Source organism: Entelurus aequoreus, linkage group LG05 (assembly GCF_033978785.1).
Source record: "Entelurus aequoreus isolate RoL-2023_Sb linkage group LG05, RoL_Eaeq_v1.1, whole genome shotgun sequence".
Lineage (NCBI taxonomy): Eukaryota > Metazoa > Chordata > Actinopteri > Syngnathiformes > Syngnathidae > Entelurus > Entelurus aequoreus.
The window spans coordinates 44,477,321-44,492,320 of NC_084735.1; the positions used below are offsets into that span (position 1 = coordinate 44,477,321).

At 37.6% G+C, this 15,000-nt stretch overlaps 1 protein-coding gene across 2 annotated transcripts in view; it reads right to left on the reverse strand.

The window, feature by feature from the left end:
* The window catches only part of abr (ABR activator of RhoGEF and GTPase), a 262,246-nt gene that overhangs the window by 164,440 nt on the left and 82,806 nt on the right, over positions 1 to 15,000 (reverse strand). For both annotated transcript variants that reach the window (XM_062048178.1, XM_062048179.1), the window contains exon 2: positions 654 to 835. In XM_062048178.1, the coding sequence (XP_061904162.1) occupies positions 654 to 835 (182 nt within the window). The remainder of the gene's footprint in view (positions 1 to 653; positions 836 to 15,000) is intronic.

The window sequence follows — 15,000 nt, forward strand, 5'->3', positions numbered from 1 at the left end:
TGTCTAATCGCTAACAATTACAGAAGGTCAAGCTCCGGCGGTTAGTTTCAAGGAGAAACAACCAGCTCAGACCCAGAAGAGACAAAGACGTCATCCAATGTGACTGTCAAAACTCAAAATGTGTCATGATCTGGCAGCTCTACTGCAGTTTGTTTCATTTGTGTTGCAGTGCCTGGTTTTCGGGCTACGGGGCAGAACCACCTGCGCGCACACCTGATACCTATTTTCTCCTCACTACTTAAGCTCTCCAGTTATTTACTCGGCGCCAGTACAAATCCTGATGGTTCACCTCTCCAGTCGTGTTCATCTCCTCTGCCCTGGCTCCACTCACACTTCACATTCCTGTGGCTCTGTCCCGGCGCTGCAGTGTAGTGTTAACGGTTTCCTCCCAAAACCTTTTGTGTGTGTTTTCAGTTTCTCCACATTTTTGTGTGCATCCTTAGTTACAATATTTTTTGTCACTCCTTTTTGAGTGCACTTTTTGTTGTTCTTAATATTTCTTCTCTGTGGTGGGGTCCGACTCCGTCCGGCAAAAGCCGATCGTGACAAAATGTGACACCAGATATCCAATAATTGATTTTCACATTCCCAATTGTCACATTATGTCTTTGTGACAATATGTAATGTGTGAGTGCACGAGTGTGCTCTCCTACCCCAGGCAGAAGGCCTTCTGGTGGTGTGGGTGACACCATTTCTCCGTGTGGTCCTTGGGGCGTGCACAGCTGCGGAGACATGGTGGGGGATTCATCTATATAGGGCAGGGTCTCCGAGCCATCTTGAGACTTTCCATCCTCCGGCCCGTCCCCGTCGTAGCCATCTGTGTTGTAGTTAAAATCTGGCGGAAAAGGTAAGTGTTAGTTTTGCATTGTGGAGGAAAGAGAAATTTGTAGGAATATTAAGTTGAACAATTTTATATGTTGGGTTAAATATTGTAAAAATCAAAAGGCAGTTTTCTTAAATACACATTCAAAAATATAATTCTTACATTAAAACAAACTATTGTTATGCCTTCCCAATTATAGAAGATCCTGTATTAGTCATGTAATGATGTTCTAACTCTAATATGTATCCCTTGAGTATGTTTATGTCATCAAACCTGTCCTTCACCTCTTTGCTCCTCTTTCGGGAGCTGAGGCACTCAAAGGGTCGCTTTTGAAGTTGTGTGTTTTCATGCTGTCATGATAAAAAAAAACCTCCATCCTTATGTTCATGATGCCGCCTCTGAACCTGCCCTGTGCACACTTTACAGAGGACAGCTCTAAGGATTTTAGTTTTTAGGCTTCGCTACACATCGTAAAATAAAGCCTGGAACCTCTAACAACGAGATGTGAGTCAGATACAGACATGTGAGCTTTATGTTTATTTATTTTTTAATTTTTTTTGCAAAAAACATTGCGATTAATATCATGATTTATTTTTTTTTTGCAAAAAACATTGCGATTAATATCATGATTTTTTTTTTTTAAATATTGTTTTTAACCTGCCCGTTTCAAAGCATATTTACTAAAAACTTAAGAAACTAGAAATTAGTTAAACAATTTGGTCAACGGACTGAGTAAATAAAGCAAATTAAATAAAATGAACAAAATGTTATATATAAAATAGTAAAAAGACCCAAAATAAACTAATTGTATTGACATTTTAAAATGTAAAACATATAAACATTACTATTTTCAAATTATGAAGCCACATAAGCTGTAACATCATAGCTACTTGCAAATGTGTATCATCTTTATTAACAATACAAATAGTTTCAAGTTAAAATATCGGTCTGGCGTATTGCTACTTGTGCTGGCAGCAGTAGCAAGATGTGCAGACTCAACTTTGTCGCTTCATTCGATGTCAATGCTAAATATCCAGAAGAGCGACAGAAAAAGAAAAATGTTGGCTTTTACATGTTATGTAAACAGGGCTAAAGATGCTATTCTTCTTATTACAGAGCCAGCAAAGTTAGGTTCAGCAAACCATTCTGCAGATCTAACAATGTCCAGAGGTCAGTCTAGTTTCAACATTTTCTACTCTGAAAATGACAGAATGGGAAAACACAAATGACAGCAGAGATTAACTTGTTTGTTTGCATTAGGAAGACACACACTGTGCCAGTGGAGTGCCAAGAGTGATTCGCATATCACACCTCAACGTCAATGGACCAGCCACAAGTCAATCTGCAGGGGGAAAAAAATCCCTCAATCTGTTAAACTGCACATGGACAGTGTGAAGTCACAAGTAGCACATGGTCTATTTAAGTTTTTTTTTAACGTGTGGCACAGTGAGCCTGAATGCCCTCTGAGAATATATTATACATTTAAGGCCTCCCTTCCTCCCTGAAACACTGATTTAAAATTGTTTTTGCTCACTCTAAACTGTTCACTCACCCACTGTGGGAACTAAAATAAAATAAATGGAATTAATAATTTTTTTAAATGTGTTTTTCTCAGCTGCATTCGGGTGAAACAAGCAGTAAAAAATGGATGGATGGATGGATGTTTTTCATTATATAACGTCAAGCTGCTGCACCTCCACTTAGGTCTTCTGGTGCCTTCCGTGCAGGAGGAAGCCTACATCATACTTTAAAATCTCACGTCTATTTAAGTAGTAGTAAAATCCTCTCCCACCTAGTAAACAAGTGTTGATGTGCTTCTCTCGCTGTAATTCCCCTTTCATAGCTCACTTTTTTATATAACAAATTATTGTATAGTTAGAATTTGTTATATCATCAGTTTTTTAACACTCATAACTTTTATCCCTCCTGGGACTGATTTATTGAATCAGCGCATAGTTTTAGTTCATTTTTTTAGCAACTGGGAGTTGAACTTTGAATGCACTTTAATAGGAAAGATGGGTAGAGCTATTATAAATATAATATCGCTAAGCTATAGAGTACGGCTATTCAACAGGCAGCCCGGGAGCCAAATCCGTAGTTAAAAACATGGGGGACAAATGTTATTGCAGCAAATTCCTAAAAACACTAACTACAATGCTCCTGTTGTATAGAGGAACTTGGACCACACTTAACACATTGGAAAATCCTTGCGACTGTGCCGTGGGAGATGATGTAATTTCACCTAATTGGGTTAAAAATGTTTTTTGCACACAAGTAATTATAATCCGTAAATAATGTGCCATTGTCAATTGTCTGTGCTGTCTAGAGCTCGGCAGAGTAACCGTGTAATACCCTTCCACATCAGTAGGTGGCAGCAGGTAGCTAATTGCTTTGTAGATGTCGGGAACACGTCATGTCATGATCACAATATGCAGATGACAGCGAGAGGCAGAGCGCAGGTAATAAGGTATCTTATGCTTAAACCAAAAATAAACAATCAATCAATCAATCAAAGTTTACTTACAGTATATAGTCCTAAATCCAGAGTGTCTCAAAGGGCTGCACAAGCCACAACGACATCCTCGGCTCAGATCCCACATCAGGGCAAGAAAAAACTCAACCCAATGGGATGACAATGAGAAACCTTGGAGGGGACCGCAGACGTGGGGACCCCCCTGGGCGACCGGTGCAATGGACGTCGAGTGGATCTAGCATAATATTGTGAGAGTCCAGTCCATAGTGCAAAAGGCGAGTGCCGCTAAGAAAAGGCATTGAAGCTTATGCATGGCTATGCAAAACAAAACTACAACTGAACTGGCTACAAAGTAAACAAAAACAGAATGCTGGACGACACCAAAGACTTACAGCGTGGGGAGCAGACGGCGTCCACAAAGTACGTCCGTACATGACATGACAATCAATAGTGTCCCCACAAAGAAGGAAAGCGTCCGCACAACTTAAATAGTCTTGATTGCGAAAACAAAGCAGGTGTGGAGAATAGCGCTCAAGGAAGACATGAAACTGCTACAAGAAAATACCAACAAAACAGGGGAAAAAAACAAAATAGGAGCGCAAGACAAGAACTAAAACACTGCACACAGGAAAACATCAAAAAAGTCAAAATAAAGTCACGGCATGATGTGACAGGTCGTGATAGTACACCTACTTTGAGACAAGAGCTATAGCGATGCATGCTTGGTTATGGTTTAAAGTCGAGCAATTGCGAGAACGACTTTTTATTGTCAACATCGCCTACTGAGTTTCGTTTTTAAATGGTTTCTGCTTGTGGTGTGCCTCAGGATTTTTTCAATGAAAAAAATGTGCCTTGGCTCAAAAAAGGTTGAAAAACACTGGTCTACATAACATGTAATGGTGGTTCTTTGGTCAAAATGTTGCATAGAATATGTTTCACAGATCATCTTTAAGCCGCTTTCTGACCGATGTGAGCGATCTTATTTACGTCCCTCCGCTTCGGCTGCGTCTTCTCCCTGTCAGCCATGTTGTAGTTTTAGCACTTCCGTATATAGTCTACTGACAGATATGTTGAAATTATACGCTACTTTGCATTAGAAATGGCAACAGCGGAGGATGCATGTGCATGTACGAGCCAGTCTGCCCATTAGCAACAGGATAGAGAAAAAGAAGGAACTTATTCACTCCAAAGTTGGACTACAATGGCAAAGCTGTTCGGGTCAAACGTTACCATATATGGAGATATCTGCTGACGTTACCTACAGAATGTGAAAAATGCCACAAATAGGGACAATTTCAAAAGGCTCGTTTTGAGGAAGTGTGAAAAAGGCAAGACTGTTTTATAAATATCTCCCCAATGCCTCGATTTGGTTTCAAATTTTCGGGACTTATGCAGATCTCAAATACATAAAAACAGGTACGACAGGTAAGAAAAAGTTAATAATATAATAGGTCCTCTTTATGTCCTTTCTTTTTTGGCAGTTACAAGTTTGTTAACTTCAGATGCACTTAGTGGCAATTTTTTGAACTTCTTCAGTTATACTAATAGGGTTCCTCAACATTGCATTTTTGGTCATCTTTCTATCATTTGGGCTATTCAAATGGTGGCTCGTGTGTTCAGTTAAAAGAATTTGCTAGAGACTCACATTTTTGCAGCAGATTCGTAAAAACAGAGTGCAAAGAGCTTATCTTGGACTAGCATTTTTGCAGAAGGTGTTAAAAACAGCAGAGCGTCTCTGTAACTAACAAAATAATGAGACCAAAATCAAATGTCCACTGTAGAGGATGTTGGCTCTCCAGGATATACAAAATAAGTCTAACAGTGAAGGGAGAAGTCCAGTCCCCCAGACCTAAGCTCTATGGAAACGTGGCTCCATAAACAATTTAGTTGAATATCCCTGCTGTAGAGCATACCGGTAGATTGATTGCAAACTCATGTCAAGCATTAGTTCTTGTTTTAGAAGGATGAAGGCCATTTATTTCTATTTGCAGAATTGCCAGAAAAGAAACATCAACAGGTGACAGAAATCAATTAGCACTGCATTACCAATTGTGCATAGCAGAGTCAGCCAATCATAAATGTATGGTGCATGACTGAGATAACGCCAAAGTTAATTAACTGAAGGCTGACTGTACACAAACTTGTAAAGGTTTAGTGCATGTTTTACATTGTTATTGTGAGCCAGTAGGACCTTTGTGGATTAAATGAGTTTCTATAATTTAAGTGTGCAAATTTAACTCATTTTGAATGAGACTTAAAGGAGACCTAATATGCGAAACATACTTTTCTTACCTATTGGTACCTGTTTTTGTGTATTTGGTCCCGTGTGTATTTAAGTCCCGAAAATTCTAATTCAAACCATTGAGGCATTGCGGATATATTTCTAAAACAATCTTGTCTTTCTTCATACTTCCTCTAAATAGGCCGTTTAGAATTTGCCCCAATTTGTAACGTTTTACCCATTTGTGACTTCAGCGGGTATATGGTAGATATTTACCCCAAAAAAACATCTAAAAACCCTTCTTTTTCTCTATTCTCTTGTTGTGGGGCAGACTGGCTTTTACATACACATGCTTCCTCCGTTTTTACCATTTCTAATACAAAGTAAGGTATAGTTCGAACTTAAATATGTCAGTAGTGGAGGCGTGAAGACGCAGTCGAAGTGGAGGCATATCCCGAAGAGATGGTCAGAAAGCGTTAACATAATCTATACAAAATTTTGGAAAAAAAGAACCACCATAACATGTATAAAGGCCACAAGGAATTGTTTTAATATGACCCTTTAAAAACTAATTTGTCACCTTGGCCAATTTTATTACACATAATTAGTGTTGCCATAATAGTGTGAACATTATATGGGAAAGCCACAGATGGATGCATTGTGGTTGAGTCCACAAACAGTACCCTTTAATAAACCTACCATTCAATCAATACACAATGTTGTGGGTTATTATTTCACGTGTGAATACATAATGTCTAAATACTAAATCAACATTATGAATGAGCCTGAATAAAAATGTCAGCATATAAAGCGCACTGAGAAGGGCTTAGGTAACATAAAAAACATACTGAGCAAAATGAGTGTCTTCAAAAAGTGAATATTTTTTCCGTTCCAGATCCATATATTTTTCTAAGACACTTGCAACAAATTGTACTCTAATTGAATTCTAACCCAATCTGATTATATTTAATACAAGCACTAACAAATGCACACATACCGGATTTGATTTGAATCAGCTTAAATTTGGCAAACAGCTATGGATGGGAATTCAGTACATTTTTGCAATCCCAATTTTGATTCTGCTTAACAATTCAGTTATTTATCGATTCTTTTACAAATTGTTATTCGGTAAAAGGATAACAAACTTAGCAATAAAAATTTGCATAAACTGTTTAGTTTAGAAGAAATTATTAAAATTATCAAAATACGGTAAATATTGAACAAATTTCATATTATGACAGGTCTGTTACTAAAGTATATATAGACTGGCTCTGTGTATATAAAACATTGCTGGAGGGTTTTGAAGTTGTTTTAGAGGGCTTTGAATGCTACAACAGTGACTCCTATTAGCCGCGTCTTTCAATTGTTTTTTTATCATTTTTAAAATCATAAGTAAAAAAAGACATGTGTTCTTGTCTCTCATAATGATGGTGAACAATAGGCAAAAATCCTAAAAAAAAAAAGTGCAAACGTGTAAATATTCTACAGTAGAAATAAACAAAATACAACATCACCTATTCTGTGACAAATAAACAAGAATGTTCAGTAACATAGTGAACATATTTCTAATCAAAACTAAAATGATTCTTTTGAAAAGGAGATATAAGCTGACCAGTCAGAAGTACGTAAAACTAGGGCAGGCAGTGACAAATACAAGCAATTCAAGTCCAATAGAACTGTGCATTGTGCAATTTTGCAACCATCAACTATAAAAAATTTACAGAAAAATAAGCAAATCTGCTTTTCTAGGAATCACACGCCATCTTTCTCACTAATTACATTGTCTTCAGCTGTGGAAAACACCTCTCAGACAGGGAGGAGGAATGAAGCTTGTGAGCCAGTCAGACGCTCTCTCGTCATGAAATGCATGTGCAGCATTCTATTCATGTTTACAGTTAATAATAGCAGCCTTTACACTGACATGCGAACGTGATAGGCAGTGTGGGCCAAACTATTCTACTGCAGAGGGGCCTGAGGCTCACTCAAATATCAACAATAAATTAGTCATCTTACTCTTATACAGAATATCAATAATTATATCTAACATACAGTTTAACAGGTCTATCTATACCTGATAACCATAACCCAATAATATGAAACCATAAGTACAGTTAATCACAAAGATTATAATTTATTTAACACATAAGACAGCACATACAACATGCAGAACAAGGTTTACTTAAGTTATTTGGGTCAGGTTGATTAAAAAAACAACAAAATACAAATCAAATATACTGCAAAAAAAGGAACTCAAACAACAGATGAAAAATAAAATTATGTACCGTATTTTCCGGACCATAGGCCACCCCGGATTATAAGGCGCACTGCCGATGAGCGGGTCAATTAAGGTCTATTTTCATACAAAAAGGCGCACCGGATTATAAAAGGGTGATATTTTAATTTTTTTCTGAATTTAAAATACTTCCTTGTGGTCTACATACCATGTACTGGTGGTTTTTTGGTCAAAATGTTGCACAGATTATGTTTTACAGACCATCTTCAAGTCGCTTTCTGACAGTCGCTTCAGGATGCGCCGTTTTGTGGGCGGTCTTATTTACGTGGCTCACCTTCAACATCGCCTTCCCCCGTCATCTTTGTTGTAGCGGTGTAGCGTGCAATAACGGGAGTCAAAGAAGTGTCAACAAATGGAGCGAACTGTTTTAATGACACTCAGACTTTACTTAAATCAATGGAGCAGCATCTCCTCATCCGTGGCTCACTGGAAATGTGTCCCGTGAAAAAACGTCCGACCAGAACTCTCAAATAACTAAAGTTCCGTGGGTGAATTAGATGTGGTGAAATTTGTCCTCTGCATTTGTCCCATCCCCTTGGGGAGCAGTGGGCAGCAGCGGCGCCGCGCCCGGGAATCATTTTGGTGATTTAACCCCCAACTCCAACCCTTTGTTGCTGAGTGCCAAGCAGGGAGGTTAATGCCCCATAACAAGAAAACAGAGAAAAAGAACAAGCTTATAGACTACGGCGTAGGCACAGAATACAATGGCGGACGCGCCCAAATTTTCAGGACTTATGCAGATCCTAAATACACATCAGCAGGTACCAGAAGGTAAGAAAAGTTGGTATTGCATAATATTGCAAGACAAAATGGCAGATACTATGTCTGCTAATGGGTGCCATTTTGCAGTCCTTATACAAACACACCATAATAATACTCGTATGTCTGAGTACGGTAGTTGTAATGTGTCGACAATCCATCAAGCGGTGCGGCTTCATAGCTTACCGAAGTTGTACTATTTTTGAGCGACGTTTGTAATGTTCTATATTCTCAATTAAATAAAGACGAGTGACACCTTTCACATCGAATACACAATCTTCACAGCCTGCGTTCAATTCGAAGAGATGACAAAACATTTTAGCTAGTATTGATGTTATTTGAACACTGATACAGTTTGTAGTTAAATAAAGGACAAGTGAACATCCCAGTAAACAAAATAAAGACTTTGTAAACAAGTTGTGACAACGTTCACAACACATCCCCTGCTGCATGATTCCTCATCTCATTAACTCTTAGTCGCAGCAGCTGATGAACGCTGTATTGAGAAAATAAAAGCAACATCAAATAGTTTTCTCCTTCGCTGTATACTTTTAGTGTGGGGACAAGTGCGTCTGTCTCCAATATTGTCCACACCTGTCTCCATCTAAACACAGCAGTGTGCGGTTAAACACACGGCGGGAAGCAAGGGAAAATTACCTTAAACCAAGCGCTTGGCTGCGTTTACTCCGAGGGTAAATCTCCGGAACAAAGTCAATGTCTTTAGTCCCCCATGATTATCAAGCCAAACGACGTTAGAGCGCATGCACTTGACTTCATGTTGCCTGAAATGCATTAATTAATGACGGTTTTTCCGTATTAAAAAATTAGACCGTGTTACTAACTGTCTGGAATTTTTTCGCAAATTATCATTATACTGTTTACCGTTACATCCCTGTTCCATTAACAAGTAAAAAGTCAAGAGCAGTCACAGCATGTTCTTGCCTCTGATGTTGGTCAATTTTTTAGGGCATTACGGCAAATGGCGAGGGCGGTTGCGGCAATTGCCACGGTTAAATTTGAGCCCTGTTATATGCATGCATGCTTTGGAGCACCTGTAAATACTGTATCACCAGTAGAAACGCAGGCTCATCAATAAAAGCAAAAAATTAGTAATAGCCCCTGATCAATCTTAAAAGTGTATAAAAATAATTATTTGACCAACCCTCTCTTTCCCACAGCCATTTACAATATATAGGGGCTTCAGATGGCTGTGCACATTTTCAAATAAAGTTAGGGGAAAGAAAAGTGACTGCTTCACTGCAAGTGATAGAGCTGCCCTGCCTTGCTCAGCAATTTCTGTAAAAGGAGGACAGAGATTACATCATGCATTGCAGCCTGCCAGCACTGTGTGCAGATATGAAAATCTCTGTGGAAGGGGTATGTCCTGCTGCAGTGTTGCACACATTCCTCTGTACAGAAAACTGTGTTTATGAGTCAGACCCACTGTGCACCATTTGCTGCTTTGTTCCAGGGCAGGGCTATTGAACTGGCGGCCCAAAGGGCACAATACCCTATAAAATGATACCATACCGACCCTCGAGTTCTGTTCAAAACTTGGGAGACAAACATTTTTGAGAAAATTCCTAAAAACACCAGACTGCTCCTGTTGAATAGAGGAACTTGAACTGGTTTAAACACGTTGGAAGATCCCTGCATTGACATTTTAACCTCCTACAGGCCATCGTCCACCTCGGCAAACACATGCATTAGTCAGGCTATTTTCTTCAGAAATTTGTAACTGATCAAATAAATAGACCAAAAACAAATTTCCTCTACAGAGCGCGCTGGTTCTCAAAAGAACAATAGTACAGTCAGGCACTTCGGTCCTCAGATTTCTGGAAATGTGTTGAATATTTGTGATCTAGAAGGTGACTAACTGGTGAACCACAATCAACGAAAGACTCATATGTTTTGACAGGTAGCATCTATTATTTGACCGGTGCCGCCCTTATAGACTTTATGGTACTGGTTAGAAGGGGAAATCTTTGGGCTCCTCATGATTCCTTTATGATTACGATTCAGAGGCTACAATTCCATTATAGATTTTTAATTTATCATATTATATTGTTAATATATCATATATTACAGGGGTCACCAACCTTTTTGAAACCAAGGGCTACTTCTTGGGTACTGATTAATGCGAAAGGCTACCAGTTAGATACACACTTAAATAAATTGCCAGAAGTAGCCAATTTGCTCAATTTACCTTTAACTCTGTTATTATTAATAATTAATGATATTTATCTTTGTGGAAACACTGATCATCTTAATGATTTCTCACAATAAATATATATAGAAACAGATAAATATCAATATGCAACACTTTATTTTTATATTTTCTCTAAGTGCACATTTTTCAAATTGAACATTTTCAAATGATCACTTCTAAGACAGTCTTGTGAAATCACAATATCCCATTTTAACTCGCTAGCCACTAATATTTTTTAACAAATCATGAATTACTTTGCACCATGTTTGTACAAATAATAACTCATGTAAAATACAAAAGTAAACTCTCAAATTTTTAAATCATGTCACACTTTGAACTGGACACCAAATCTGTTATCTGTTTCTTTGTCAGTTAGTGGGAAGCCTGGCATTGCATGCTGTTAACTAGTGTGTTGTACTCTGGTGTGTAACTTGACACTGCAACTCTGAGTGAGTTTTGCAGATGTGCATCAGTGAGGCGTGTTCTGTGTTTGTTATTGATGAAGTTCATGTCAGAAAAGGCTGATTCACAAAGATAAGATTTTTCCTCATTGTTTGCGGAACCTTCTTAATCTTTTGGACATATTTTCACAGCAATCTGGCCTTAAGCTTAATTATGATAAATGTAAAATGTTAAGGATCGGAAATCTAAAGAGAACGTCCTTTCGAATGGAATGCAAAGTGCCTGTTTTGTGGACAGATGGACCAGTTAACATACTTGGTGTTGTTGTCCCAGAAAATCTGGAAGATCTAGGCTCAGTAAATTATGATAATCGACTAAGAAAGCTGGACAAAATTATGCAATTATGGAAAGGGAAATCCCTAACCTTGTATGGTAAAATGTCTATTGCCAACTCGTTAATTATTCCTCAATTTATTTATTTGTTTTTGTCATTACCAGCTCCATCACAAAACTTTTTTAAGATTTATGAGCGGAGGGTCTTCGATTTTGTCTGGAACGGCAAACCAGAAAAGATTAAAAGAAAGGTTTTGTACAAAGAGTATGAATATGGGGGCCTGAAACTTCTCAACCTTGAAGCTATGTGTCTGTCTTTAAAAGCATCAATTGTTCCAAAGATGTATTTAAACATTGAGTGGTACACAAATGTCCTGTTGGACAAAAAACATGTACTGTATCAAAAGAAATTGTATCCTTTTTTACAAGTGATCCCCTCCCAGAGAGTCTGCTGGGAAACATGGCGGGGTTCATAAAGGAAACAATCCACTCATAGTGGTGTTTTCAATTTTATGTGCCAGAAAAAAGAGACGATATTTTGCAGCAGTTAATATGGATGAACTCTAATATTGTAATAGATGGAAAGCCTTTCTTTTGGAAAAATATGTTTGAAAGAGGAATCATTTTTGTCAATGATATTATCAATGAGAATGGTAAAATTATGAAGTATGATGAATTTAGAGCTATGTATGGTGATGCTTGCTCAAGCTTTTCATTTTATCAACTAACTGGAGTAATTGGGAAAAGATGGAAACAAATAATTAATTATGGAACTACTAAATTATTAGTTTGTAAACCTCTAATAAAAAATTCTAGTTGGCAAAAAGGAACTAAAGTAAATAGAAAAATATATAATTTTTATTTAATAAAGAAATCTTTGAAGGCTGCCTCATACAACACAAATGGAAAATGGGAGGACTTTTTTGACTGCCCGTTGCCATGGGATGCCATATTCAAACTAATCTATAAAACCACTATCGATGTGCAAAATCGTTATTTTCAAATTAAAATTATTTATAACTTCTTACCCACAGGGAAAATGTTAAAATTATGGAATATGACAGAGTCAGATGATTGCCGATTTTGTTGTCAGGAGCCTGAATCCACCCTGCATTTGTTTTGGTATTGTCATATTGTGTCTTTGTTTTGGGTGGAAGTTGAAAAAATGTGTTTAAGGATTGGTTTGTTTATGAAGCTTAATGTGGTTTCTGTTATTTTAGGAGAGTTCATTGACAATCATGATTTAGTCAATTTAATTATAGTACTCTGTAAAATGTTTATTTTTAAAGCCAAAAACAGATATTCACTTAGTATTACTTTCTCTAAAACATTTATTCAGTATTTTCTAACTTTAGAAAGTTACATGGTTGAAAACGATAATGATGCCAAAAAACATTAAAAAAAGATGAGAAGTCCTCAAAGGCTTATTTTGAAAGTATAATTATGTTTATAGATTATATGATATCTGTTGTTGTGTTCCCTAATTTGAGTGACCTGGACATAATCTGGACTGTACATAAATGCTTATTTTGAAAATGTAATTTTGTTTATAAATTATATGCAATCTGTTGTGTTCCCTAATTTTTTTCTGTGTACATGAATGAAGGTGTGTGTTGCTGAGTCCGACTTGGACATTATCTGGACTGGGCCTGGTTTAAAAAACCCTTTAAACAAATCTAATTTCATGGACAACATGGTCTGTTGAAGATAAGGGCCTTTTTTTAAAAATAAAATAAAATAAGATGAATAAATAAAAAACATTTTCTTGGATAAAAAAGAAAGTAAAACAATATAAAAATAATTACATAAAAAATAGTAATTAATGAAAATGTTAGTGGACCAGCAGCCTATACAATCATGTGTGCTTCAGGGACTGTGCCCCTTGCAGATGTGTTGTCTATGTTGTGGGAACCAGAATATTGGTAGCAGAAAGAAATAACCCCTTTTGTGTGAGTGGGTGTGGATGAGTGTGCATGGGGGAAGTTGTTTGGGTTGATGCACTGATTGAAAGTTTATCTTGTGTTTTTTCTATGTAGATTACATTTTTTTATTTATTTTATTTTATTTTATTTTTTTTATTTTTTTAGAACAGGCCCGCGGGCGACTCATCTGGTCCTTACGGGCGACCTGGTGCCCGCGGGCACCGCGTTGGTGACCCCTGCACTAGGGCATATTTAGTGTTGCCAGTAAGCCTATCCCCAGGTGCATGTCCTTGGAATCAGCTGTTTTAATTCATTTAACGTACGTAAATAATCGATGTTTGGACATTTGTCCATCCATTCATGAATCGCCCACGTTCTAATCGTGATGCATCATTGAATCCATAATTTTTTCTAACTCCAGTACCAGTTGATTGGATCAGGAAATCCACTGACCAACTGCAAACGAGTTCAGCCATCCCATGTGATACTACTCAGCCAATCAAATCATTCAACCAAACATTCCAAGTGCCAAACACAAAGAGCAAAGAACAAATGAGGAGAAAAATAGGGAAACAAGTAACAGATACAAGTCAGAAATACTGGGACGAGAGAAACGACGATGAGAGAGGATTTAAAACTAAATACACAGGCAGCCGTGTAAAAAGCACAAAGTGGGAAAACGGAGCTTACAAGCCAGAGTGGACACACTTGTTTACGTGCATTTTGCAACATGAAGGAAGAAGGAGAGTGGCCATGAACTCGTGAACACAAACTTAGTTTTTCTATCACAAAAAAAGCACTGCACATTGCATCCTGACTGCTCTGACCAAAATAAGGGTCTCAGAAAAGTAGCTTACAACCGCCTGTCTCATATATCTGACTAAACTTACCCTCTCAAAAATAAGGATGGGTACCAAATCCGGTACTTTTTTGGCACCGACCTAATCCCACCGGTTCAACCGGGCACCGATTCAGGTAAAAATCCATCGGTGCCATGTTTCAGTGCAACGTGTGATGTCACGCCTGGTTGCTGACTTCTTCACTTTCGCACTTGGCGATCCCTCCAGCAGAAATGAGAGCGGACTCAGCCAAACTACCGTTATTGCACTTTTCAATACCAACAAAGCAATTGACTGAAAAAACACTACGTTGGTTAAGTAAGGCATCCACTTTTCCAAAAATGTGCTAGCTTGATGCTTAAATACATTGGCTTTTCTATTGACATGCTACTGATTAGCATTAGTTATTTTACATGATTTACAATTAAACTGATCAACACACCATAAACTATAGACTATTGCCATCTAATGTCTTGGACTTGCAACTGCAATTGCAATTTAGTGTCATACCTGCAAATGAGACTCAGAAATGTGCTAATGAAACAGGATATAACAACCGGACAGCAGTTATCATAATGAGCTAAATGTTGCAATAAAAATTGTATATTATCATCAAAAACAATTTGCAAGTTATTTTCACTTTATTTATTAACACACAAAAGTTTTGAAAATTGGTACTGTTGAGTACCGGTATCAATTAAAATGTGAACGGTACCCATGCGTACT